We start from the raw sequence: 20,872 nt of genomic DNA on the forward strand, positions 1-20,872 counted from the left end.
AAAAGCATCAATTCTTCGGTGCTCAGCTTTCTTCACCGTCCAACTCTCACATCCATACATGACCACTGGAGAAACCATAGCCTTGACTAGAGGGACCTTTGTTGACAAAGTAATGTCTCTGCTTTTTAATATGCTATCTAGGTTGGTCATAACCTTCCTTCCAAGGAGTAAGCGTCTTTTAATTTCATGGCTGAAATCACCATCTGCAGTGATTCTGGAGCCCCCAAAACTAAAGTCTGACACTGTTTCCACTGTTTCCCCATCTATTTCCCATGAAGTGATGGGACCAGATGCCATGATCTTAGTTTTCTGAATGTTGAGCTTTAAGCCAACTTTTTCACTTTCCTCTTTCACTTTCATCAAGAGGCTCGTTAGTTCTTCTACACTTTCTGCCATAAGGGTGGTGTCATCTGCATATCTGAGGTTATTGATATTTCTCCCGGCAATCTTGATTCCAGCTTATGTGAACACAGGCCTTACCCAAAGAATCACACAACTATATGGAAACTTTGAACAGTGATAAAGGCTAAGAAAGAGAGGTGCACGATGTTAGGAGCCTGAACAGTAGGGGAAATGGGTCTAGCTGAGCAGTGGAATTGGCCTCAAAGTAGAAAGAAAAAGAAAGGGGGCAGAATTCTGCAGCCAGAGGGGACACGCATGATGAAAGGAGAACGCACAGCAAAGAACTGAAAGAAGGCAAGGCAGCCTGAGCCCAGAAAGCTGGGAGCAATGGAAGCAAGTCTGGTGGGGTGCAGGGGCCAGACCTGGGAAGGTTTGGCATGCATCCAAAAGGCAACTGGAAGTCACAGAAAGCTTTTAAGCTAAAGGGTGAAGTGATCAGACCTTCATTTCCAGCAGGTGACTCTGATCACTGAAAGCAGTCAAGAGACTAGAGTGGCTTTAGGGAGATCATTTAGAAATCTATTACCAGCTTCTAGGCAAGAGATGATGCTAGCTGTGAGCAGATAAAGAAATGCCTTTTCCATTCAGGAAGCAGACCATTGGGACCACAGCAATGATAACAGGCAAATAACACTCCAAAGAAAGTAAGAATCTCACAAAGAGAAGGGAGAGGGTGCCAGCTCAAACGGGCCACGGGATACTACCTGAATATATCAGTCTATCACTAAGTCAAGGAGTGAAATAGAAAAATAGGCTGAAGAACTATGATCTATGACAGTCAAGTTAATCTGCAATTATGAGCTAGGCTGGGACCTGGGACTCTTTACTGGAGTACTGGCACCTGAACAAATGTCTTCTCAAGCAACAGAATACAAAGAAACAGTAAGGAACTAAAACCTACCTCACACATGCACAGTTGGGGCAAATTATGAACAATAAGATACAAAAAGTCCACAAACCAACTATGATTTCTGAGATGCTGGGAGCAAAAGCAGGGTACCACACATGATCTCTGCACACAGCACCACCATGGGGTGGGCAGACCACCTAAACTATGCCTCCCGCCCAACTCACCAATCAGCCTCCATCCTCACCCACATTTTAGGAGCCAGGGAAACAAGGGCACCTGTTACCTGTTTTCCCTCCCTCATGCTGCAGCACAAATCCCAACAAAGCCTTGCCTGAATTCTCATCCAACCTCATCAATTTCTATTGATTAAAGAGTCCATACCCAGGTGAGTAACAGCTAGACTTGAGATGTCTATACAAGTTCCTTATAAAAAATAAGGATCTTATGTGAGCTAAACTAAAGAAGACAGAGAGTTATCTACATCTAGGCCTGGAAAGCTAGGCACAGAGAAATCAAGTTCCTTCATTAAATGTTCACATGTTTGTTGAGTTATCAAAATCATTGTTGCAGAAAAATTTTTAGAAAGTTCAGTGAAAATAAAGCAGGCAAATGAAATCTCAGTAGAAACAGGGCAGCACCAATTACAGTCCATGCCCACTACAGCTCTTACATCATCACATCAGGATAGAAAGCAATCTTGGTATTTGTTTTTATTTTTTATTATTTATTTATTTATTTTTCCTATCTCTGCCAATATTTTCTTTTCAAAAATAATTTTTGTTGACTGCTAGTATACACTAGCCTAGAATCAGTCGCTGCTATATAATATCTGTCATTCCAGGCCCCTGTCTTTATCTTAACCTCTCACTTGTAATCACCAAATATTTTTCCCTTTATCTCCTTATTTCTCAAACCTATATTTTATCTTCTATATATAACACTTTTAATATGGTTTACTAAAATTTGATAATATCTTACTTGTACCCCCAAATAATGTCCCCACCAACCAAGCAAAAACTGGCCCCTGGGCACAAAATCAAGCCAGTCCCTGCCCTGCAGCATGCACACCGGAGGCTCTGAAAGATAAGTTTCTTGTTTTCCTCCTGAGATTCCTGAGCAATCGTCAGAGGCTTTACGGACTGTGTGTGAAGAGGTCATGGGAAAAGATAAGGAAGCCTTCATCACAGCAAAGAGTAACATGTAGAGAGAGGCAGTCTGGTCACCAGACAGTCCAGAAGTGCTGGCCTAGCCCCGACAGGCTGAGCACGAGCATCAGATGGCACCCACCATGGACACTCTGCTTTGGGTGCTGGCCCACAATTCTGGAACTCCCAGGACCTGAAGGATCCTCCAAGTTTGGGCCATTCCTGATACACCAAGGGAGCCAAAAAACCTGCAATATTCTGCTATGGGACTTCATCCCGCGTGGACTCATTAGCAGAAGGGAAGGAGGGGTGTCACTCAAGAAGTCTGGGACTAGAATCTCTTTCCTTGCATCCAGGTTTATAAAAGAGGGTGAACAGGAGAAAAGTGAAAAACAGAACTTTGAGGTGGGAAACAAAACAGTGTATACCAGAGCAGGAAATTAGGTCAACTCTTTCACTCAAAAATACAAGCTTTGAAGACAAAGCCATACTCATTGAAACAATCATGCTCATGCTTAGTTAGATCTAATCCAAAGGACAGTTAGATGCTTTACTGATGGCTTTGGTAGAGGTGACCTGCATTTTCTTCAAGGTGAATTTAAGCTTCTTCTCAGGGAAAGGGGGGAATGCAAAGAGCAACATTTTTTTTTTTTTTTTACAAGATCCAAATTCCTTCCTGATCTTTGTTAACATATATTGTAACTCATTATATTGTAACATATATTGTAATACTTAAGCCACTTGATGTGAAGAACTAACTCACTGGAAAAGACCCTGATGCTGGGAAAGATTGAAGGCAAGAGGAGAAGAAGACGACAGAGGATGAGATGGTTGGATGGCATCACCTACTCGATGGACATGAGTTTGAGTAAGCTCTGGGAGTTAGTGATGGACAGGGAAGCCTGGCATGCTGCAGTCCATGGGGTCGCAAAGAGTCTGACATGACTGAGCGACTGACCTGAATTGATTGTAACTCATATGCATTTATAGTTTTGTATTCTACTCACTTAATTTTCACCATGTACACTTCCATGAGAGGCACTGGCATTTTCTATATATCTGTGTGCTTTACAGGGTTATATAGTTATAGCTTGAGGAATCATTCTCCAGTGATTATTAGGCATTTGAGTGGTTTGGCATTTGCAGCCTTTTCTTTAAATACAAGAATTAAGAACATCTTATGTTTAAATTAATCTCTTTGCTTCTTGTGTTGTCTCTCTTGTCAATATATGACAATATAATGTTGTATAATACGTCAATATACAACATATAATTGTATACATATAATATGACAATACAATCTCAATATACGTATATGCATATGCGTATAATTGTATACATGTAATACAACAATACAATGTCAATATAATGTGTCAATATATGACACATTTTAAAGTCCTGGTTGCATGCTGCTCTATTATGTTCCAATTGAGAGATTGCCATAGGCTGTTAGCCTGCAGGCAGAGCTCAGCCCACACAGGTTTTAACTGGCTCACAGAGCAGGTGCTTCTTGTCTCTCATTGTTGTTGGTATTGTAGTTTACTGTCTTAAGTCAGGGCCTGTAGGCTCCATTTTGCCACAATCCCCAATATTCACACTCTCATCCATTTAAATTACCTGTCGGGCTCCTGCAAACATTTGAGTTTTCAGTCCCTAAACTACTCTAGTTCTCAGAATCACCTGCAGAATATATTTACTTCTGTATATCTAACCATTTCCGAGCTGTCATTTACCTTATCTGGCTTAACAGGTAAGTATTAGCAATCCTTTTATACTTAGAAAAAATTTTTAATGCAAGCAGGACTCCTAAGCCTTGCTAGGAATGAAAGGAAAAGAGCACTAGGCAAGCCCTACCTCATAGCCGATCACACCAGAACTTAATGTGAAAGTGACGAGCAAGGCTCTTCAGGGCCCGGGTTCTGTCATGTGAACCCTGGAGTATCCTCCACAGACAGCTGGTGCCATGCCTGGAACATGAGTCTGGGTTTACCCAAACCAGTGGGTGCCAGTCAGGGCTAATGAATGACACCTTTGTTCATAAAAATGCAGAACATTACCCACTGTCCATCTTAAAGGGAAAATGTACAATCCTACTTGCCTGGAAAAAAAATCTCTGCAACTGCCTCTTTCCCTTTAAAAATTGTACCCATATTTATACATTCATGCATTTTTCTCCTAAAGAAAATCTTTACATATAAGAAGGATAAATGCTTAGTCATTTCCTAGGCTACTCAGTCCCACTGTTAGCAGACAAATCTTATTTTAGTTTCAGAAATATGCCTATTTTCAGCAGCTTGCTTGATTACACTTATGAAATCAATCTCCTCAGAGAAACACAGCATGGGAAAAAGAAATGGGACCAGGACACCAAGATCTAGGTTCCAATTCCAGCTATGCCACTGTGATAAAGGTTGCTGTATATAAAACCCCGTTCTCCCCTTCCTCCAGAGTGGTAGGGTTATACCTGGGTTACATGCTCAGAACCATACCTCTACCTTTGGAACTAGGAGTAGCCATATGATAAGTTCTCCTGATACAATGGTGTTTATATACTGTATTTACTTAAAATTATCTTGACAATAACAATCTTCCTATAAAGCCACTTTAATTTTTTTATTTTTTTATTATTATTTTTTAAATTTATTTATTTATCTATTTTTTTACTTTACAATATTGTATTGGTTTTGCCATACATTGACATGAATCCGCCATGGGTGTACATTAAACTGGATATAACTCATACCACACAACTTACTCTTTTACAGTTTATAATTCATTGGTTTTTAGTATAGTCACACGCTGTGAAAATCTCACCACTACATAATTTCAGAGTATTTTCATTATCCTACCCACAAAACTCTGTGCTGGTTAATACAGTGTTATTCCTGTATTATACTGCTCCTTCTTCTCTCTCCTCTGCTTCTGGAAACCACTCATCCACTTTCTGTCTCTATACATTTGCCTATTCTGGATGTTTCATGTAAGTGGTATAACACAATATATACAATACAATCTGTGACTGACTTCCTTCAGTTAGCCTAAAGTTTTCAAGGTTCACCCATGTTGGACTATGTACGAGTACTTCAAACCTTTTTATTCTGCTGGATACTATTTCATTGCATGGATATGCCACATTTTGTGTATCCACTTATTGGTTGATAAACATTTAGATCGTTTTAACTTTTCAGCTATTATGAACTTTGAGGCAGAGCTTTTTGTGTGAATATGTTTTCCACTTTCTTGGATACATCCCTAAGAGAAGAATTTCTGTGTCCTATGGTAATTGTTTTAACTTTTGGGACACTGACAAACTTTTTCACAGTAGCTGTACCATTTTATTAATACATTCCCACTAGCAAACCATTTGAGGTTTCTAATTTCTCCACATCCTTATCGTGATGGTTATAACTTTATGTGTGAATCTGACTGGGTTAGGGGATGCCTACTCAGGTCACAAAGGGTCAGACTGAGCACGCGCGCGTGTGCGCGCGCGCACACACACAGCTGGTAAACACTATTTCTAGGTGTGTCTGTTAGGATGTTATTGGTGATTGCATAGATGAAGAAAGTCGATCCTCACGAATGAGTGTGAGTGTCATCACAGGCGGCTGACAGCCTGAATAGAACAAAAGATAGAGGAAGGGTGCATTCTCTCTGTTGAGCTGAGACACAGCTTCTCTAACTCTCCAAAACTGGAGTTCCTGGTCATTGGACCCTGGGACTCCAGATCTTACAGCAATGGCGCCTGAGTTCTCAGAACTCAAGCTGAATTATACCATAGTCTTTCCTGGTTTTCCTTCATGCAGATGGCAGACTGTAAGACTTCTTGGCCTCCATAATCATTTGAGGCAATTCCTGTAATAAATTTCCTCTTTTATATATCTATGTGCTAAGTCGCTTCAGTTCTGTCCAACTCTTTGCAACCATATGGACTGTAGCACACCAAGCTTCTCCATCCATGGGATTCTCCAGACAAGAATACTGGAGTGGGTTGCCATGCCCTCCTCCCGGGGATCCTCACAACCCAGGGATCAAACTCACACCTCTTATGTCTCCTGCATTGGCAGGTGGGTTCTTTACCACTAGGGCCACCTGGGAAGCCTCTGTCTATCTATCTCTATGTATCATATTTGTTCTGTTTCTCTAGAAAACACTGGCCAATACACTTAACCCATATTTGTCTCTTTTTTCTTTTTTTAAATTCCAGATATCCTAGTAGATATGAGTGGTATCTCATGTGATTTTGATTTGCATTTTCCTAGTGACATACTGTGCATCTTCTCATGTACCTACTGGTCATGCTCACTGGACAAATGTCTATTCAAATCTTTCACGCATTTGTATATTAGGTTGTCTTCTTCATTACTGTGTTGTAAGAGTTCTTAATATGTTCTGGACATTAGACCCTTATTAGATACATGACTTGTAAATTTCTTCTCCCATTTCATGGATTATCTTTTCACTTCTGTGATAGTGTCCTCTGACACACAAGTTTTTAATTTTGATGAAGTCCAACTTAATTTTTTCTTCAGTTGCTTGTGCTTTGATATCATATCTAAGAAACTGTTACCTAATCAAAATTCACAAAGATTCACACCTACATTTTCTTCTAAGAGTTTCATACATTCAGATCTTTAATCCATTTTAAGTTCATTTTTGTATATGGGGTGAGGTGGAAGTCTAAATTCATTCTTGGACATGTGGTTATTCAGTTATTCAAGTACCATTTGTTCAAACCACTATTCTTTCTTCATTTTATCTTCTTAGCATCCTTGTAGAAAATCAATTGACCACAGATGTGCTGATTTTTGGACTCTCAAGTCTATTTAATGAATCTATCTGTCTGTCCTTTGTCAGTACCATAGTGCCTTGATTACTACAGTTTTGTAGTAAGTTTTAAAAGCAGGAATTGTGTCTTCCAAATTTGTTCTTTTTCAAGATTGTTTTGACTATTCTGAGTGCCTTGCATGTCTATATAAATCTTAGGATCACTTTGCCCATTTTTCCAAAGATGGTAGTATAAATTTTGATAGGAGTTATGCTGTATCGGTAGATCAGTTTGTGGAGTTCTGCCATCTTAACAGTATTAAGTCTTCCAACCCATTAACACAGGATATCTTTCCATTTCCTTAATTTCCATCGCTAATGTTTTGTAGTTTTCAGTATGCAAGTCTTATATCTCTTCAGTTAAATATATTCCAAAGTATCTTCTTCTTTTCGATACTATCATAGATGGTATTATTTACTAAATTTCACTTTCAAACTGTTTATAGCTTAAAATATAACTGATATTTGCTTATTGATCCTATATCCTGCAAAGTGGCTAAATTAATTTACTGGTTCTAATAGATTTTAGGTAGTTTTTATGGTTTTCTATATATAAGATCATGGATCTGTAGATACAGTTTTACTTCTTTCTTTCCAATTTGGATGTCTTTATTTCATTTTCTGGCCTAATAGTGCTGACTAGAATCTCCAGTACAATGTTGAACAGAAGGGACAAGGGAAGGCTTCTTTGTCTTATTCCTCATTTTAGGGAGAAAGCAATCTTTCTTCCACTATTAAATTTCATATTAGCTACGGGTTCTTCATAGATGGCTCTCTTTCAGGTCGAGGGAGCTCCTTTCTATTCCTAGTTTGTTGAATTTTTTATCATAAAAGGGTGTTACATTTTGTCTAGTGCTTTTTCTTCATCTATTGAGATTATCATATATATTGTTGTTTTTCCTTCATTCCATTAACATAGTGTATTATATTGGTTGACTTTTATATGTTGAACAAGTCTTCTATTCCTGAGATAAATCCCACTTATGACATATAAACCTTTTTCTATGTTTCTATTTGAATTGCCACTATTTTGTTGATTTTTTTTCTGTCTATACTCATCTCTAGTCTAGTGCTAGTCGCTCAGTCATGTCTGACTCTTTGCGATCTCATGGACTCTATGTAGCCTGCCAGGCTCCTCTGTCCACGGAATTCTCCAGGTGAGAATACTGGAGTGGGTTGCCATTTCCTTCTCCAGGGCATCTTCCCGACCCAGGAATCGAACCCTGCGTTGTAGGCAAATTCTTTACCATCTGAGCCACCAGAGAAGCCCATAACGGTACTCATTGGTGCACAGTCACTTTTCTTGGTATGTCTTTGTCCAGTTTTGGTATCAGGATAACAATATCTTCACAGAAACAGTTTAGGAAGTGACTTTGCCTCTTCTATTTTTGGGGAAAATTTTGTGAAGGGTTGTGTTAACTCTCCCTTATGTGTTTTTTAGAATTCACTTGTGAAGCCATCTTTAAGGGAAGTCCTTTAATTACTAACTCAACTTTTTTAGTTGTTAAATGTCTATTCACACTTTTTTCTTGAGTAAGTTTTCATAGTTTGTGTGTTTCTATGGATTTGTCCATTTCATTTAGGATATACGACTTGTTGTCATACAACTGTTTATAATATTCCATTATGACTCTTTTTTTTTTTTAATCCAGTAAGGTCAATAGTAAGGTTCCCTCTTTCATTCCTGATTTAGTAAATTGAGTCTTCTCTCTCATCTTCTTGGCCAAGCTAGCTAAATGTTTTTCAAGTTTGTTGATCTTTTCAAACAATTAACTTTTGATTTTGTTCATTTTCTCTATTATTCCAATACGGACTTTTTTACTGTTCTAAACTTTGATGTCTGCTTTACTTAACTGCTGAAAATTTGATGTTATAATTCAACTAAACACCTCAGTAGTTGCAGAATTTCCCTTATCTTAGCTGTAGAGAGATTTAATAGTGTAGTTTAAAAAGCAGAAACCTGCTTCATTCATTGCCCTGAGAACTTGGGAAAAATACTTAACCCTTCTGAGCCTCTGTTTCCTCATGTGTAAAAGGAAAACAGTAATAGAGATGTCTGGAGATGTTGTTCAAATTACATGAGAAGCTATACAAAGCACCTCACACTTCAGGGCCAAGTGTTTCAGTAGACATGCAAAGAATGCTGATCATCTGCTTGATTGTTAAATTACATGATGCATATAAATACAACATACTAGTGTGTAATATGCGATGTTAGTAATCTTACCTTCATTCCCTTTCTTTACCCACCCTACCCCTAACTTGAAAGTTCAGCATGTTCTGGATCCCCACCACATTTGCTTACCAAAAAGGAAACTGTTTCAGAGTAGCAGGTATCATTAACACCTGGGTGTACCACATAGGCTGTTTGTTTTTTTTTTTCCCCTTGGTTCTTATGATCAAGTCACTTGCAATGTAGTAGATAAAATGGATCCCTAAAGTACATCCCCAAACTTCTAGCCCTCATTACACGCTCAATAAATATGTGAAAAATAAACGAAAGCACTAGAGGGGGCTATAAGCTAAGGGGTTAATGAAGACAGTCCACAGCCCAGCTTCCTCTCTAGCCGGCTAGCAAGAAGCCACGGTGGTCGAGTAAGTCACCTAACAGATTTGTTAGTGTAGACAGTCCCCAAACTAAGCAGCGAGGTCTGTGTGACACAGCTTAAGAGAGTGTGCCTAGGTATGTAGGTTATTTGGAATACAACAGGTTAAAGTAGGAGAATGAAAAGTAGGGCAAGATTATTTTGGAGCATTAGAAGAACTAAAGAGGTAACAGCCTAACCTTTGTGGTTGCAAGATAAAGAGAAGCCAAGGAAGGATCTAAATGTAAAGAAACTTATTGCACAGCTTTCTCAGCCAAGAGTTTTCTGAAAGTTGCACACAAAATAAATTCCTTAATAGAACGTCTTAAAAATTGGCACACCAGGCAAGTACACTGGTTCTTTAGAACAGTATAACAGATGATGAGAATAAGATCAAGAGGTGGGAGTGGGAACAGAGAAAATGGACCAAAGAAAGATTTACTTCTTGTACATACACTAAAGATGACTGGTCTAATATGAAAATAATAAGGACAGAAAAACTTGTTAACAACATTTCCTGTCTATACTCAGTCAAGAAAGTCCAACACTAAGGACAAACGAAAAAAAAATCATAATTCTGATTTCTTTCATCTCAGATCCATCAAGTGTCAGAAAGTCTCAAGGTAGAGCCAACAAGTCCAGTTCCCAGCCAATGTCTGATAGGAAGCTCATACTTAAAGGATCAGAAAAAAATCATCACCAAGAAAAGCCATCAGTACATAATCCCACTGTACACCAGTTCCTGGGTTTCCCAGGTGGCTCAGTGGTAAAGAATCCACCTGCCAATTCAAGAGACACAGGAGACGTGGGTTTGATCCCTGGGTCAGGAAGATCCTCTGAAGAAGGGAATGGCTACAGACTCAAGTATTCTTGCCTGGAAAATTCCATGGACAGAGGAGCCTGGCAGGCTAGCCATGGGGTCACAAAGAGTCAGACACAACTGAATGACTGAAAACACACACACACCCCAGCTCCTAACTGTGTACCTCCAATGTTCATGAGTTTGGAAATAACAATTATTTCTGTTAGTTCTTTGTGTTTTGAGGAAACAGAATAAAGTAACCATAATAAAATGAACAGCTGGGAGGGGGAAAGCCAGCATGAAACAACAGCTGAAAAGGTTCACACATAACACACATGCCCAAGAATAGGGACCATCCTATTTCATATATCAAAACTGCGATACTTTAATAGACTACTGGCTATGAAAAATTAATAAGGATGAACTACAACACTTTAAAAGGGACAAATATCTGTACCACAACTTCTTTATCCATTCATCTATCAATAGACACCTAGGTTGCTTCCACATCCTAGCTATTGTATATAATGCTACAAAGAACACTGGGATACATTTGTCTTTTTAAATTATGCTTTTCTGGGTAAGCCAGAAAGAGAAAAACAAATATCATATATTAACACATATATATGGAATCTAGAAAAAATGTTACTGATGAACATATTTGCAGGGCAGGAATAGAGGTGCAGACAGAGAACAGACTTGTGGATACAGCGCGGGAAGGAGAGTATGGGACAAACTGATAGAGCAGCATTGAAACATACATTACCATGTGTAAAACAGACAGCTAATGGGAAGCTGCTGTACAACACAGGGAGCTCAACCAGTGTTCTGTGACAATCTAGAGGAGAGTGATGAGGGTGAGGGTGGCAAGGCAGGGAACATGTGTATACGTAACAGCTGATTCACGTTGATGAATGGCAGAAACCAACACAACATTGTAAAGCAATTATCCTCTAATTAAAAATTTTTACAAAAGGAGAGGATATATATGTATACTTATAGCTGATTCATGTTGTTGAACAGCAGAAACTAACACAACATTGTAATTATCCTCCAATTAAAAAAATCAATTTAAAAAATTATCACCAAAAAAGGGACAAATATCAACAGAATCCTTAAACTTGTGTTCTATGAGGTAAGTTTATAAATTACATATCACACAAGCAAAACTTTTTGAACTGATAATAGCTGAAAAGTTAAAATTCTCTTCATTAGTTTGTTCCACAAAAGAGTATTCTTTTGGCTGACAGTTTTCTGTTTCAACTTCTATCTAGGGTTTTGTGTTTTTATACAGGAGAGAACTGATGAGAATAAGCTTGAATAAAAATTGGAACATTCTTAGATGCTAACATTCAAAAATTAAAATGTTTAATACATTACTTCAGATCAACTCATACAATTGAGATTAGGTTCTTACCTTCTCTCTCAGAACTTGAAACAAGTTTAGCAGAAATATCAGGTAAATAAGCAGTTGCTTTCAAATAGTCTTACATGGTGCATTCACAGGTTCATGAAATAAAATAGGCAAATGTAAATATTAAGATGAAAATATTGTCTAAAATCCAGGTTGTCCTTTTCTTTAGGAGTTAAACATAACACGGATGTAGAGAGCAGACATGTGGACATGAGTGGGAAGAAGGGGACAGTGGGATGAACTAGGAGATTAGGCTTGACATATATACACTACCATGTGTAAAACAGCTAGCTAGTGGGAACTTGCTGTATAGCACAGGGAGCTCAGCTTGGTGCTTTGTGGTGACCTAGAGGGGTAGGATGAAGGGGGAGGGAGGTCCAATAGGGAAGGGATATATGTATACATACAGCTGATTCACTTCATTGTACAGCAGAAACTAACAGTGTAAACCAGTTATATGCCAAAAAAAGTCAAACATCAATTTATCACATAACTCAGCAAGTTTACTCATATATTTCTACTTGAGATAAATGAAATATAGGTACAAAGATGTGTATGCAAATATTCATATTAGCATTATTCAGAATAGTTAAAAATGGAAAATGACCCAAATGTATATCAACTGATGAATGGATAAGTAAAACATGATCTCCATACAACAGGCTATTATTCAGCAAGAAAGAGAAATGAAGTCCAGATATATGCTATAACATGGAAGAACTTCAAAAACATTATGCTCGATGAAAGAAGCCATATACCAAAGAGAAGTATTACACGATTCCAGCTATAAGAAATGTTGAGAAAATAAAATCTACAAAGACAGAAAGCAAATTAATGTTTGCCTAAGACTGGAAGTGAAAAAGGAGAGTGATCACAAATCGGTAAGATGGATCTTTCTGAAGTGTCAGAAATGTTCTAAAATTGGATTATGGTGATGGTCACATGACTAAACAACTATAATAAAAATCACTTAATTGTACACTTAAAACAAGTGAACTTTATGGTATGTCAATTATATCTCAAAAGAGCTGTTTAAAAAAAATCTAGTAAGGTGCAAATATAATATGAACAGATCTTCAGTATAACTCAGTGAATTTTAACATATGTATACACCCGTGTAACCAGCACCCAGAGAAAGACACAAAACTTTTTTAGCATTCCAGAAAGTTTCCTTGTACCCTTTCCTAATCATAAGGCACCAAGTTCCTCCACAAGAGTGGTTACCACTAATTTGCTGTATACCACCTTGATTCATTTTGTCCACAGTGAAATTTCAATATTTCTTTTGCTCAACATAATGTCTGTGAGATTTATCTGAGTTGAAGCTGATATCCGTAGTTCATTCTTTTTTTCATTGCTGTGGAGCCTTCTTGGGCTTCCCCGATAGCTCAGGTAGTAAAGAATCCGCCTGCAATGCAGGAGACCCCGGTTCGATTCCTGGGTCGGGAAGATACCCTGGAGAAGGGAAAGGCTACCCACTCCAGTATTCTGACCTGGAGAATTCCATGGACTGTGTAGTCCATGGGGTCACAAAGAGACAGACACAACTAAGCGACTTTCACTTTCATTCCACTGAATAAATATTCCACAATTTGTTTGTAAGTTCTTCTGTTAAAGAACATTTTGGTTGTTTCCAGTTTGGGGGTATTATGAATAAACATGCAATGAACATTATTTTAGATGTCTGTTGGCAGACATATGCACTTGTTTTTCTTGGGTACACAACTAAGAGTGGAAATGCTGATTCAAGGAGGAAGCAAATGTTTAGCTTGGGTACAAACTGTCTTAACATTTCGCAAACTGTTTAGACAAATTTCCAGTCCTACCAACAATGTCTAAAAGTTCCAGCTGTCCCACCTCCTCACCAACAGTTGGTATTGTCAATCTTTCTAATTTTAGCCATTGTGCTAAAATTACATTGTGTACACAGTGTGTAGGAGTATCCTGGCATGGCTCTAATTTGCATCTCCTTAATTAAGAATGAAATTGAGCATATTTGCATATACTTCCTGACCATCTGGTTATCTTCTCTGATGAAGTGCCTGTTCAAGAACTGTGTCCATTTTTAACAGGTTATCTTTTTCTTATTGCTTTACAGAAGTTCTTTATTCTAAATACAAATCCTTTCTCAGATATACCTACTGCAGACATTGTTCTCCAATCTGTGGCTTGCATTTTCTCTCTCTTGATGGTGGCTTTGATACACAGAAGTGTATAATTTTAACAAAGTCCAATTTATCATTATTTTCTTTCATAGTGTTTTTTATGTTCTGTTTAAGAAACTGTTTGCCTATGCCAAGGTCATGAAGATAATCTCCTACCTTCTCTCCTATTAGCTTTATTGTACTACCTTTCCCAATTGAGTGATCATTAATTAATTTTTGTATATGGGGGTCACAGCTCATTTATTTCCCATAAAGATACCCACTTGATACTACTGTTTATTGATAAGACTATCTTCTCCCACAGATTGCAATGGCATATGGCACCATTAGTCAGATGACTGTATCATACCTGAGTCTGATTTTGGTCTCTCCTGTGTTCCATTGTCCCATTTTATCCTTGGCAAATGCTACTTTAGACTTAACTATGGAACCTTGGTAGTACTCTTGAACTAGGGAATATTTTTTTAATTAGTTTATTTATCTATTTTTTTTAACTTTACAATATTGTATTTGTTTTGCCATACATTGACATGAATCCACCATGGGTGTACATGATTTCCCCTTCCAGAACCCCCCTCCCACCTCCCTCCCCATCCCATCCCTCTGGGTCATCCTGGTGCACCAGCCCCAAGCAACCTGTATCATGCATCAAACGGGAATATTTGAATACACAATTTGTTATAGAATTCTGTGAGCTGTTCTTGTAAGAAAGACAAATGCCAAAAATTTTACCATCTCAGGTTTTACCTGTCATCATATCTCTATTTTGAAGCAGATAACTTTTTTTTTAAATCAGCAAGATGAAACCCTGAATATTTTTTACCACAAAAGGCTTACAAACTCTACAGGATCTCTTATGTTAACTGCAGGTAGCTGTTGAAGCCCAGAACGAAAATGGCTTACCTGAGTAAGATAAAGAGTGTCTTTGAACCTGCGTAGTTGATCTGCACTGTGTGAGAGGTTGAAGTGAAGTTCAATCTGCCGAAGCATTTCATGGTTACCGTTAATCAAATGTTGCCGATGAAGTGCAAACCTGCTTTCGTAAGACCAGTCCTCTTTAGAGGAAACCTTTCGAGTAAAGAATAAGAGATTCAAACTGGGAAGTTAGAGGAGTGAAATCACCCTTTTCCAAATTCCTGACAAACTTGGAAAATAATACACACTGGAAAAGAGCTCGAGGTTTGTTCTGGGACCAACCTCACATTTTACACATCATATTTGTTATTACTGCAAGACTAGCCTTATTCAAACCTAGAAAGTTGCCTTTCAGTATTTCTATCAAAAGGCTTCTCTCATCAAAACATGTTTTTTTTTTTAGAATATTCATTATGTACATTTTAAAATGTCATCTCATCAAAGCATAGAAACTGTCAAAACTGAATAATAAACTGAAAATAACATTCTTTTAAAGCTGTTAACTCTTTAACAGTAATAAAATATCACCAATAAGATGATAATTGCTTAGCATATACTCATTTGTTTCTCACTAAATATATCTGATACATACACATTTAATTTTGATATAGTTGAAGATACAAACCAATGATACTCTTTTCCCCTAATAATAAAACTTTTTTTAAACTTATAGAATCTTTCTTTTCCTTTGAGAAGCTATCATCAGATCAAGTAAAAAGACAAAAACAAATACCACACATTAGTAGTGTACATTTTACAGAAAAAAAAGCAATAGTTCTGGCTTCTAGGCCTGTGATTTACTGAACTGTTAGCATGTGACAAAGATGTAAGACAATTGCTGGCTACATCTGAAAATATCAGAGTTTAATTTTAATCCAAGCTACACAGAGATTGAAAAAACATGTTTTGCTCCACCCTGAAAAAAAACCTGAAAATTAGCAAACTTAATAATCCTTGTTCATAAAATATGACTTATAATTCCCAGTAATCACGCAATGCACAAACCAATCCGCTTAAAAAGGAAAAAGCTATTCTTTAGGAATTTATTTATACCAAAATACATCCAATGTACACTGGCCATACTTAAGGAGGGTGTTTTTCCAAACTGAATTTATTTTTGGAAAATGTTACCACTAGACAGTTTAGAGAACACTAATTACTCCTATTACTTATTTGAGACGGAGGTATTAGTATTTACAGTCATCCTGTACACATTTGAGATGCACAAGCCTTTACCAGCAGTAGCTTTTCCTTCTTTCTATGCTTCCTTCTTTTCAAAGTCAGAAATTTCTCCAGGCCTTTCAGCCCTCTGACTGCTAATAATCTGAATGTATTCCATAATCATAAATCTGATCTGTTATGTGGGAAGCTTTCTACCTTCTGATGGCTAAGCTTTGAAATTCTTGTAAATTTCAGCTGTAACAATGTTACAGCCAGAAAACAATAAGCCTTTATTGTCTCACAGTTTCTGTGGGTCAGGAATCCGGGCTCAGCTTAGCACAGTGCCTCTGCCTCTCCCAGAGGCTGCCTTCATCTCGAGGCTCCACTGGGATAGAGGTGGGGAATACTGCCCGAAGGAAGGACAGATCTATCTGACTGATATTCTCAAGTTCTGAGCACATGGTGGATAAGTAGTTACTTATTCAGTGAATATCTAGAGTAGCAGTTCTCAATCCTAGCTGCACATTAGAACCCTAGGAGAGTTAAAATAAGGAAAGAAAAGCTCACACGACACCTTAGAACAAGTGAATCCAAGTTTGGGGGAGTAGAATCCAGATGTTAGTTTTTTAAAAATGAAACAAAACAAAAACATCTGAGAGTGATTCTACTGTATATTCAGGGTCTACATCTAGGGCAGAAGTGTCAGATAAGGCTCTAATTGCTTTCAAAATATTAACTCATTTAATCATCATAACAACTCTATGAGTAGGTAATATTACCACTCTGTTTTACAGAATGAGAAAACCAGGCACAGAAAGATTAAGTTACTTGCCCAAGATCCAAAGCTAGTTAGTGTAGTCTAGCTCCAATTTTCATTTAAACCATATGGCTAGCGCTGACTATATGAATAGTAACAATAGCTTACATTTTAAGAGCTCATCACTATGCATCAAGAACTGTGCTGTGTTTCAGTGTATTAATTTAGTGTTTATACACAATCACATGGCACACATGCATATCTGAATGTGCACACACACAAAACACAAACACTCCTTGAAGTATCTACTACTATTAACCCGAATTTACAGATGAGAACATTGAAATTCAAAAAGAATGAATGATCTGTTCAAGGAAATATAGCTAGTGTATAAAAGTTCTAATATACAAATGCTGATCAGTTTGTTACAAAACCCAGGATTAGATCTGATAGGGTGCCTGAAGAACTATGGATGGAGGTTCGTAACACTGTACAGGAGGCCATGATCAAAACCATCCCCAAGAAATAGAAATGCAAAAAGGTAAAATGGTTGTCTGAAGAGGCCTTACAAATAGCTGAGAAAAGAAGAGAAGCAAAAAGCAAAGGAGAAAAGGAAAAGATACATCCATCTGAATGTAGAGTTCCAAAGAACAGTGAGGAGAGATAAGATAGCCTTCCTAAGTGATCAGTGCAAACAAACAGAGGAAAAAATAGACTGGGAAAGACTAGAGATCTCTTCAAGAAAATTAGAGATACCAAGGGAACATTTCATACAAGTTCAGATCAGTTGCTCACTCATGTCCAACTCTTTGCCACCCCATGGACTGCAGCATGCCACGCCTCCCTGTCCATTACCAACTCCCAGAGCTTGCTCAGACTCATGCCCATCAAGTCGGTGATGCCATCCAACCACCTCATCCTCTGTCGTCCCCTTCTCCTCCTGCCTTCAATCTTTCCCAGCATCAGGGTCTTTTCCAGTGAGTCAGTTCTTCGCATCAGGTGGCCAAAGTATTGGAGCTTCAACTTCAGCATCAGTCCTTCCAGTGAATATTCAGGACTGATTTCCTTTAGGGTTGACTGATTTGAGGACAGAGGATGAGATGGTTGTATGGCATCACCAACTCAATGGACATGAGTTTGAGTAAGCTCCAGGAGTTGGTAATGGACAGGGAAGCCTGGTGTGCTGCAGTCCATGAGGTAGCAAAGAGTTGGACATCACTGAGCAACTAAACTGATCTCCTCACAGTCCAAGGGACTCTCAAGAGTCTTCTCCAACACCACAGTTCAAAAGCATTAATTCTTCGGCGCTCAGCTTAGTTTATAGTCCAACTCTTACATCCATACGTGACTACTGGAAAAACCATAGCTTTGACTAGACAGACCTTTGTTGGCAGAGTAATGCCTCTGCTTTTTAATAGACTCTCTAGGTTGGTCATAGCTTTTCTTCCAAGGAGCAAGCATCTTTTAATTTCATGGCTGCAATCACCATCTGCAGTGATTCTGGAGCCCCAAAAAATAAAGTCTCTCACTGTTTCCACTGATTCCCTATCTATTTGCCAAGAAGTTTTGAGACATGATGCCATGATCTTAGTTTTCTGAATGTTGAGTTTTAAGTCAACTTTTTTACTCTCCTCTCACTTTCATTAAGAGGCTCTTTAGTTCTTCACTTTCTGCCATAAGGATGGTGTACTCTGCGTATCTGAAGTTATTCATATTTCTCCCAGCAATCTTGATTCCAGCTTGTGCTTCATACAGCCTGGCATTTCGCATGATGTACTCTGCATATAAGCTAAATAAGCAGGATGACAGTATACAGACTTGACATGTTCCTTTCCCGATTTGGAACCAGTCTGTTGTTCCATGTTCAGTTCTGTTACTTCTTGACCTGCATACGGGTTTTTCAGGAGGCAGCTAAGGTGGTCTGGTACTCCCATCTCTTTAAGAATTTTCCACAGTTTGTTGTGATCCAGACAGTCAAAGGCTTTGGCATAGTCAATAAAGCAGCAGTAGATGTTTTTCTGGAATTCTCTTGCTTTTTTGATGATCCAGCAGATGTTGGTAATTTGATCTCTGGTTCCTCTGCCTTTTCTAAAAGCAGCTTGAACATCTGGAAGTTTACGGTTCACGTATTGCTGAAGCCTGGCTTGGAGAATTTTGAGCATTACTTTGCTAGTGTGTGAGATGAGTGCAATTGGGTGGTAGTTTGAACATTCTGTGGCATTGCTTTTCTTTGGGATTGTAATGAAAACTGACCTTTTCCAGTCCTGTGGCCACTACTGAGTTTTTCAAATTTGCTGACATATTGAGTGTAGTGCTTTCACAGCATCAAGTTTTCTCATGCAAAGATGAGCACAATAAAGGACAGAAATGGTACGGACATAACAGAAGCAGAAGATATTAAGAACAGGTGGCAAGAATATACAGAAGAACTATATAAAAAAGATCTTAATGACTCAGATAACCACAATGGTGTGATGACTCACCTAGAGACAGACATCTTGGAGAGAGAAGTCAAATGGGCCTTAGGAAGCATCACTACAAACAAAGCTAGTGGAGGTGATGGGATTCCAACTGAGCTATTTCAAACATGGAAACTTACATTACCATGGGGTGGGTGGGAGGGAGGGGACAATGGTGGGACTGCTGAGAACAGCTGCCACTCGGACCTCACTGCCTTGTACACCATTGTGGCTGTATTCCCCAGCCCCCTGGCGGCTCAGAATGCCTACCTTCACCTCAACAAACTTCGAGTGGCCAAAAAGAACTATGACCTGAGGATCCTGGAGCAAGCCAGCTCCCAATAAATGTAGAAGAGAAGAGACCAGCATGGCAGGGGTGGAGGCAGGGTGGAGGGGGTCAAGGGGCCCCACAGACAGAGACCACAGACAGAGGCAGAAGGTAAAATAAGGTCCACAGTCAGACACTAAACTGGAGCCTAGACAGTGGGGATGAAGATGGAAACAGACACCTAGCCTGGCACTGGACTCTTTCTCACTCTCCTGCCAAAGATCCCTCCTTTTCCCTGGTTGCCCATGTCTGCTTTCCTCTCTTTCCCATCCTCTTCTATCATTTTTTATCTCTTCTCTCATCATGAAATTAATTCATATTTTTTGGTCAGGTAGAATTGGGAGGGTCCCATACTTCCCCATTCTCCTATTTCCCTTACCATTCCAACATCCCTTTTCTTTTTTGGTCTTTATGAATATATTTATATGGACAGAATTAAGAAAAATTGATTTCCCCTCTCACCCCATCTTGTCTCCCCAAACGCCATAGAGTTTAAACTTGGGCCTCCTTCCACACCCCCAGAACACCTGTATTTTGTTTGAGGTTTGTGCTGCAGTAACAGACACAGTATTAGGTTGCACTTGCAGATATTTGCTGGGTATATTCACTGTAAATTTTTTATTTAATCTGATTTTTTGTTTGTTGGGGAGTTCTTTGGGGGGGAGGTTGATTTTGTTTTTAAATATAAAAAAAAAATTCTGCTATTGGGGACAAAAAAGGAATGCTACAACATAATAGCATCAGACAAAGGTTTATTTACTCATTTCTCTTACTGTAGCAAACTATCCAGTTCTGAGTATCCATAAATAATAAAAACAGTGTAGGACACATAGAAAGTAGTAAGTGAAAGTAATTTTCACGTATTTCACATAACAAATCAAGCTTAAGTAATCACTGGCTTCCCACTGAATTTTTAAATGCTCTTGAAAGAATGTAAATAAAAGCAATATGGAAAAGTTATAATCCACAAAATGATGACTATAACAGTTTAGCGCCCCAAAAGTTAAGGATAAAAAGTTATTTTCTATTATCTTCTTCCTAAACTTCTGTTTAAACAAGAAG

At 38.4% G+C, this 20,872-nt stretch overlaps 1 protein-coding gene and 1 long non-coding RNA gene across 4 annotated transcripts in view; both read right to left on the bottom strand.

The window, feature by feature from the left end:
- Nucleotides 1-20,872, bottom strand: part of MANBA (mannosidase beta) — a 129,197-nt gene that overhangs the window by 20,284 nt on the left and 88,041 nt on the right. For all 3 annotated transcript variants that reach the window (XM_081483134.1, XM_081483123.1, XM_081483114.1), the window contains one exon: nt 15,094-15,258. In XM_081483134.1, coding sequence (XP_081339260.1) covers nt 15,094-15,258 — 165 coding nt within the window. The remainder of the gene's footprint in view (nt 1-15,093; nt 15,259-20,872) is intronic.
- On the bottom strand, nt 7,842-15,007 carry LOC145503526 (uncharacterized). Its single transcript, XR_014051543.1, has 2 exons — nt 14,032-15,007; nt 7,842-8,424 (listed from the first exon to the last, which is right to left on the bottom strand). It is a non-coding gene; the product is annotated as an uncharacterized LOC145503526 (long non-coding RNA).

The sequence above is a fragment of the Giraffa tippelskirchi genome, chromosome 1 (assembly GCF_054371585.1).
Source record: "Giraffa tippelskirchi isolate mGirTip1 chromosome 1, T2T-mGirTip1v1.2.pri, whole genome shotgun sequence".
In the NCBI taxonomy this organism is placed as follows: Eukaryota; Metazoa; Chordata; class Mammalia; order Artiodactyla; family Giraffidae; genus Giraffa; species Giraffa tippelskirchi.